Genomic DNA, 8475 nt, shown 5'->3' with positions numbered 1-8475 from the left:
GCTGTAATACATGGTGAACTAGTGTGATTTAGATGTGCTGTGCAATTATCAAGTAATAATATGAAGTTCTTGCTGAAGAGTTTTGTTCAGTTATTCCTTTTTGCTTGAAGTATATGGACTACAATAGATCTTGTAAAATTCAAACTCTATATTCTGAGTAAATCTGTATTTTCCAGGGTACGTGCTCAGAATGAACCTGAGTAACGAGGAAGCAGAGAGGTGGATTATGACGCTCATACACACTTCTAAACTCGATGCCAAGATCGACTCTAAGTTAGGCACCATAGTAATGGAGCCCAATTACACTAACGTATAAGAAATACTTTTCCTTGTTAATTCTGAGCTTTTCCTTTCATTTCCCTTTCCTTTTGTGTTGCAGTTTACCTGGTTCTTTGCTTATCCTTCCAGGTATGAGCAACTCATTGATCACACTAAAGCATTGTCGAGGCGAACATACAAATTAGTGGGTCAACAACTTGAGAAAGGTTAGGCACAACCAGCTAGGTAGTTTTCAACAGGGGAGCTGCTGTGGGTGTTTGTACTTTAAGTTTCTGTTGTGATCCTTGATTTTTTTCAGGTCAAAAGTTCATTTAGGTCTCATAGGTTTGTGCATTGATTCCCTGTATTAGCAACACCTGCTTAAACTTGGAGAATCCAAAATTTCTGCAGGAAAGGTTGGGCTGATTTAGTTAAGTTTGATCTCTTTTGGTCAGTGTAAAATGTTTACTGCAATTTGTTGGCTGATACAAATAGTTTACAGTTGTGAATACCTTGACTTACATTACAATAGATATAGGGTATAAAGAAGGAAAGACACCAAACACTATAAGCCCAATGTTAACATATGTACCGTGATTCTTTTATTGATTATACTGTATTAATTGTATACCATTGTTTTAAGGGGGTGTTTAACATTCATACTAATCTGGCAAATTGGATTTTTTTTTTTTTTTTAATATATTTTTTTTACTGTGGATGTAATGTCTGTTATTGACTAATGCTGTCTATGTTATGCCATATACTGCAATGCATTAGTTGTTTGTTGGCTTTGCAATGAGTTACACAACAACCAAAAAAAAAAAAAAAAAAAAAAAAAAAAAAAAAAAAAAAAAAAAAAAAAAACCTTTTTAGATCATTATATAGTACTCCGTAGTAATTTGTGCTTGATTTATAATTTGTACTTCGGATTTATTAATCAAGCAAGTATAGTGGAGGTGGTGAAGAATTCACCTCAAAATCATAAGTTAAAAATTCACCATTTGCCTTATGTATTTAGGGATTACTTTTAAATATCATATGAATTGAGAGTTACTTATAATCATGTTTAGTGTTGCCAACATATTGAAAAAGATTGATTATTATTTAGTACTTTTATTATTTAGGAATTACTCATTTGAATACCGTGTATAAGTCAAAGTGATGCATTTAAATTGTTGATAATTTATTTGCTCACTCATCGATCCTCTACCTTCTTCTCTCAAATTCCAGCAATGGCTTCAGTCAATCAACCACATGATTTTTTTATCTCCTCACCATTATTGCTGCGTCCGCCACCCACATCGTCGAGATCCATTCTTCAGACCATCTCTCAACTCAACTCCTTTAAATTAGCTGTCCAACTTTGCTGGTTTGCTCTCTCCCTCCATTACTTCATACCTTCATTGTATGATTTTAATTGTCAATCTGTAAATTTAGTTTTTTCAGCAATTGAGGATTTGTGCTTTTGTTGGATGGTTTGGATTTGGAAGATTTTAGATTTCAACAATATATGAACTGAACATATAGACCTCATTGTACTTACCAGTCCAGTCTTGATTTCACAACTTTGATTTTCCCATTTATTTAAGCCCAATTTGACTCGATCAAAATCAAGGAGAAGAGAAAACACTTAATGTAGTATGATAAATGTATAACAATTGAGCTCAGTAAATTGCGTTGCTGTCAGTTGAAAAGATCCCAGAAACAAATACAAACATCAACAATTGTAAACGCTTTTTTTTTTTAATTGCCAAGTTTGTAGCGTTAAAGTCAGAAGTCAAATTAAATAAAGTATCTTTTACAGCCCCTGATGATAACAACTTCACTTTGAGAACATTCACATTTCAGTGTCTTAGAGGACCTACGTGAAATATGATTTACAATGTTGTCTGTTGAACCCACTTTGATATTTCGTTGCCATCCTAAAACCCACTTTGATTTTTTTTTTTTTTTTAATCTGTCCCTAACTCCTGTCAAATGGCTATGAAAACTGAAGAAATCCGAATTCAAGACTTGTTGATTCAACTAGGGAAAAAAGTGTCTAGAAGTGAATCATTTGAAGGCCGGAATTCAAAGGCTTTTGCAAATAGTACATAGTAACATAGGTGGGAAAGTATGGACTATTGGAGTATTTTGGGAAAATGTCATCGACCACACAATGTCACACATAACTTATGATTTGCATTTTACTGTATAGCAGAAGATTTTGATTAGGATGCATCATGTATACATATGTAAAAGTTGAAGATACTTGAGCGATAAATAGTTGTAGGACTTGTAGTAGTTGTCCCAATTGTTGATTCTTGGGTATGATTTGCTCATCTTATAAGTTATAAATTTTACCATGACAATTAATACTTTGTAGTTCTACTTGAAGTAATAGTGTCTCAAAAAAAAAAAAAAAAGAAGAAGAAGAATAGTGTGTTTTTCTGCAACCAAATCTAGCAAAAACTTCTACCATGAAGATATCCCATCACCTTTTTTGCATGCTCTTACTTTGTTGGCTTGTGCTGCTATGCTACTTCAGTTATGCTGCTGCTGAAGATGGGACTAGCTTTGGTGCCCACAGTAACACCAGGTGCATTGATCACGAGAAGGAGGCCCTGCTTCAATTCAAGCAAGGCATTGAATCTGATAATTGTGGGCTTCTCTCTTCTTGGGGAGACATAGAAGACTGCTGCCAGTGGCGTGGGATTCGCTGCAGCAACCATACCGGCCATGTCATTATGCTTCATCTTCAAGGTTACAAAGATGAATTTGGGTTCCATCCTTGTCTGATAGGTAAGTTGGATCCTTCCCTCTTTGAGCTAAAGCATTTGAAATATTTGGACCTCAGTTACAACAGTTTTTACCAGACCATACCCAATTCTATTGAGTCCCTTGTTGATTTAGAGCACCTCAATTTCTCCGGTGCTGGTTTTTTTGGTGAAATTCCTCCTCAACTCGGAAATCTTTCTAATCTAGCATCTCTTGATCTTAGCTCTGTTTTTTATTCTGAATACAGGCTCACTGCTAAAAGCTTGCAGTGGCTGTCCCATCTCACATTGTTGAGAGAACTCTACCTTGGTTGGAATGATCTTACTGAAGCCACAGACTTGTTCCAAACATTGACCAAGATTCCTTCCCTAAGGGTCCTTTACTTAGATAATTGTTGTCAACCTCCATCATCATCACTTTCATACATCAACTCCTCCACCTCTCTTCGAGTCATTAACCTTTCTGCTAATAATTACGACACTTCAATATTCCAGTGGTTGTTTAATTTGAGTAGAAATGGTAACCACATTGAATATCTTGACCTTTCTAATAACTTACTTTCAGGGCCTCTTCCAAGTTCATTTGGGAAGTACATGCACTCCCTTACATATCTTGACCTTTCTCACAATAATTTTGAAGGTCCTATTCCTGACACTTTCTCTAACTTAAGTTCTCTTCAAGTTCTCTCTCTCAATTACAACAATTTACATGGCCCCATTTCCGATAGTTTATCGAACCTTCGGTCTCTTAGAAAACTTTCTTTGTCCTACAATAAACTTTACGGGTCAATTTCCAAAAGCCTCAATAACTTATGCAACTTGCAGGAACTCTACTTAGATGAAAATAGCTTTGTTGACAATTTGTCTGATGTCTTCCAAGCTCTATCAAGGGGGTGTGCGGACAAGCCACTTTTGGAGTATTTAGGTTTGGGCATGAATCAGTTCTGGGGTTCTATTCCAGACATAATCATCATTTTTCCTTCAATGAGAGAATTACATCTAGAAGAGAATCACCTGAATGGCACAGTAAGTCAAGGTATTGGGCTACTGTCTATGCTTGAGATTCTGGATGTTTCTAATAACTCCTTAAAAACTACCCTCAACCACAATCACTTCTTAAATCTTTCAAGATTGCGGAAGTTGTATTTGTCAGATAACTCAGCACTAGTGTTCAACATCAAAGCCGATTGGATCCCTCCATTTCAACTAGATATCATACATTTGAGCTCTTGCAAATTGGGCCCTTCCTTCCCAAAGTGGCTTCTAACTCAAACCAACTTTTCCGAACTTGCTATATCCAATGCTCAAATTTCAGGCAGTATTCCTGCTGCGTTTTGGTTTAATTCATTGTCGACCAATGTAAGGTATTTGAACTTATCTCACAATAAAATTAATGGACAACTGCCAAAATTGTCAACTACTCTTCATGACCTTGAATATGTCGACTTGAGTTCAAACTACTTTGAAGGTTCTATACCTTCATTCCTTGGAGCATCTGCTATCATTCTATACCTAAATGATAACATGTTTTCAGATGCCACTCATCTGTTGTGCCCGAAAACTCACTCTGATATACTCAATCTTCATCTTTCAAACAACTTCTTGTCAGGACAGTTACCAGACTGATGAAATTTGTTTACCTTCAGAGTCTGCATTTGGAAGACAATAATTTCTCTGGAAATATACCAACATCCATTGGTTCCCTCGGTGACCTTATATATTTAATTTTGCGAAATAATAGCTTTTCTGGTGAGCTCCCTGCCTCATTAGAGAACTGTATGGGATTGGAAATTCTAGATATTGGATATAATTCGCTAACTGGGTATATACCCTCAGGCATTGGAACTTCTTTTCCACATCTTGGTCTTCTTAATCTACGAAGAAACAAGTTTTATGGAAGACTGCCTTTAAGCCTTTGCCAACTGTCCAAGCTCCAGATATTGGATCTTGCTATCAACCATATCTCAGGTACTATTCCGAAATGCATATATAATCTTACGTCAATGATCCAATGGCCAGGTACCCACATGGTGATGGGTGTTGATGACACTTTAATTATTGAGTGGAAAAGAGCCCAACAAAGGTTTAAAAGTAATCTGGCACTAGTTATGTCCATGGATCTCTCATGCAATAACTTGGAAGGAAGTATCCCTGATGGTATTTCAAGTCTCAAAGGATTGATCTCCCTGGACTTGTCTAGAAACAAATTGATGGGAAGAATCCATCAAATATTGGGCAGCTTACATCATTACAATTTCTTGATCTATCACATAACCATTTGTCCGGAGGTATACCCATGAGCCTGTCCGAAGTGAGTTTTTTGGAAATCTTGGATTTGTCAGACAACAACTTATCTGGGGTGATTCCACTTGGAACTCAGCTACGAGGCTTTGATCCTTCATCATACGGAGGAAACCCATTACTGTGTGGGGCACCACTTCGAGATTGTAGAAGATATGAAGCACCGGCCAAGACATTATCCGAAGAAAATGATCAGGATGAGCATGGAAACTATGATTTTTATCTAGGGTTGTACATAAGCATGGTGCTTGGATTTATTATAGGATTCTGGGGAGTTTGCGGTTCTTTAGTAGTGAAAAGATCATGGAGACATGCTTTTTTCAGGTTCTTTGATGACTTGAAAGACAGGATTTATGTCATGGTAGTTGTGAATGTGGCCAGAATTTGGAGGAAAGATTAAAGGTAGTTGATTGTTCTTAGGTTACAGTCTAGTTATTACATTATTGATTGGTTCAGCTAAGCTAAAGAATTTGTCTTTGTTTTTGTGCAGATGCTTTGCTGCTCCTTATTGTGCATTTGTTCCCTAAAATTTAGTTAGGTTACAGCCTGCTTATTGGGTAATTTGATAAACTATCATTTCCCTGACTAATTTTATGTGAAATTGTACTTGTATTTTGTAGAACTAATTATCTTCTATTCTTCTTTTTTCCAATTTGACAGTGTCTGCTCTCTGTGTCGACGATCAGTTGCTTGCACTGACCTGGTTTGGACCGACGTCTAAGTTACAAGCAATAAATTAGGATGAATTTTTTTTTGACGAAAAATTAAGATGAATGTTAGGCTCTCTTGTTAGACTGACATTTTGTCATTATATTTGGCAGTTTGTTTCCTTGCAACTTTAAATTTTTTATTTTTCTTTTGTATTTTATTTTCTACATATCCTTTGTGTTTCAATGCCGGATTAGATTGGATGAATTGCTTATGTTTTTTCCTACTCCTGGCATTTTTATTTGACAAAATTCTTCTAATTTGCAAATTTGTTCAAGAGCTCCAACTTTGTCAATAGTTGTAACAGTTATATCAATAGTAATTAGAAAAGAATAATTTTATTTACATACGATAAATCCATCAGCAATAACAGATGAATACATGCATTACAGAGTAGGGGTGCTCATAAACGGGTACCCGGGTTTTCGGGTACCCGAAAGTGCGGGTACCCGGAAGTATGGGTAGTTATTCTATCGGCCCATTACCCGACCCGCTAAAAGCGGGTACCCGCTTATCGGGTACCCGTTTTTACCGGGTACCCTCCTCGGGTACCCTAAATTCTAATATATATATGTTTGTCTTTTATAAAAAAAAAAAAAAAAACTTTAATAATATGGACTTAAACGGTTAAACCTGCTGATTTTATTAAAAAAAATTAACTTTTTTCATTAAAAAAAAAAGTGATGTTTTTATCTATTAAAAATTTAAAAGAACCTGCTGATTTTTGTTTCAAAAAAAAAAAAGAACCTGCTGATTTTTGTTTCAAAAAAAAAAAAAAAAAGAACCTGCTGATCTACTTCACAGTGAACCTGCTTCCACCACAAACTAGCAAAATCACATTCTGCTTCCACCAAAAAAATAACCTGATGGCTGCTTCAAATCCCTGCAATTCTTCTTATATGGGGTTGTACACCTGTTTTAGTACAAATATTCTCATAACTCAAACAAATTCTGATTCAAAGTACAAAATGCAAACCAAAGTTCAAAGTGTCCAGAATGCACTAGCCATAGTCAGAGAGTTTAAAGAGTCTACATCAAATTAAAACAACAAATTACAAAGTCCAAACAATGTCTCTAAGCCACAAATCAAACTAAATGGGAGAGGGGATAATTTTAATCACTTGTGACATCCGAAGCTTCAATAGTTTCATCAATGATAATTGTTGGTTGCTCCGATGCCAAGTCTTTAATCCCTACAAAAGATAAATCATTAAAAAAAACATGAATCAATTGTAGAATATCACAAAGGATAAAAAGCAAGTAATAAATTAAGTTATAATCACCTTCTTCTTCCATATTCTCCAACTCAAGCAAGCTTTCCTCAATAGCAATAGGGGTATTAGAATGACGCATCCAATCTTGGCCACAAACAAGAGCTTCCACCATTTTAGAACTTAGAGAAGTGCGAAAGGAATCCAAGACACGGCCCCCCGTGCTAAAAGCGGACTCCGAAGCAACGGAAGAAACCGGAATTGCTAGAATGTCACGAGCCATTGTCATAAGAATTGGATATGTTTTTCCTTGTGCACTCCACCATGCCAAAATATCAAAATCTCCATTATTAGGCTCTAGTTTATCCCCTAAATACTTCTCTAATTCGGTGATTCCTTTGGAAGCATCTTCATTACCACTCTCCCTCACAAAGCTATTCCTCAATCGAGATGCATTAAGAAGACCCCTTTGTTGTTCCATCTCACCCCTTTCACCATGAATAATAGGCACACTAGAAGAAGATGGTTTCACTTTGTTTGCATAAAAATCAAATAATGAGTTCAATGCATCTTGAATACGTTGGCATAAAATAAAAGAATTGCTAACATCATAGGAACTACGCACAACATACTCCGTATACTTCATCTTATTCCTTGGATCAAGAACCAAGGCAATAAACATCAAAATGTTAATATTACGAACATTTGACCAATACTTATCAAATTTCAACTTCATTTGTTTTGCCATTTTCCTCACATCCTCATTCGGGTCATTAGAATAGTTATCTATGGTGTACCCAATATCATAAATCTCTTCCACAAAAGTATTACCCGTCACATAACGAGAACCAGACAACTTCAATGTGGCATCATAAAAGATTTCAAGAAAAGGCAAAAAACTTTCAATTTTGTCCCAATCCTCATCATCGGGAGCACTCCCCACCGGTTGCTTCATAAGCTCTCTAGTGTAAGGAGAGAACTTAGTTTTCATATTTTTAAAGGCTTTTCTGAACACTAATGCAGTTTTAAGCATCAAGTAGGTGGAATTCCACCTTGTTTCAATATCCAAACAAACAAGGCCTTTACAAGTGATGTTCTCTTCTTGTACACAAGACTTGAACTTTAACAACCTAGAAGGAGAAGACCTCACATATTTCACAGCAGCACGTCTTTGAGAACAGAAACATTCACATCTTTCAAGCCATCTTTAACAACCAAATTCAATATGTGTGCAGCACATC

General features: G+C 36.0%; 1 protein-coding gene across 1 annotated transcript; it reads left to right on the top strand.

The window, feature by feature from the left end:
• The first annotated feature begins 316 nt into the window (after positions 1 to 316).
• Positions 317 to 5872, top strand: LOC145630093 (receptor-like protein EIX2). Its single transcript, XM_081682337.1, has 5 exons — positions 317 to 485; positions 1489 to 1627; positions 2786 to 3039; positions 5034 to 5717; positions 5806 to 5872. The coding sequence occupies exons 2-4, from the start codon at positions 1491 to 1493 to the stop codon at positions 5312 to 5314; spliced, it is 672 nt and encodes a 223-aa protein (XP_081538463.1). The 5' UTR covers positions 317 to 485; positions 1489 to 1490; the 3' UTR covers positions 5315 to 5717; positions 5806 to 5872.
• Positions 5873 to 8475: the final 2603 nt, after the last annotated feature.

Source organism: Chenopodium album, chromosome 5, assembly GCF_948465745.1.
Source record: "Chenopodium album chromosome 5, dcCheAlbu1.1, whole genome shotgun sequence".
Classification (NCBI taxonomy): domain Eukaryota; kingdom Viridiplantae; phylum Streptophyta; class Magnoliopsida; order Caryophyllales; family Amaranthaceae; genus Chenopodium; species Chenopodium album.
Note: the sequence above shows the minus strand (reverse complement) of the source record. Positions and strands in the feature narration are given on the sequence as shown.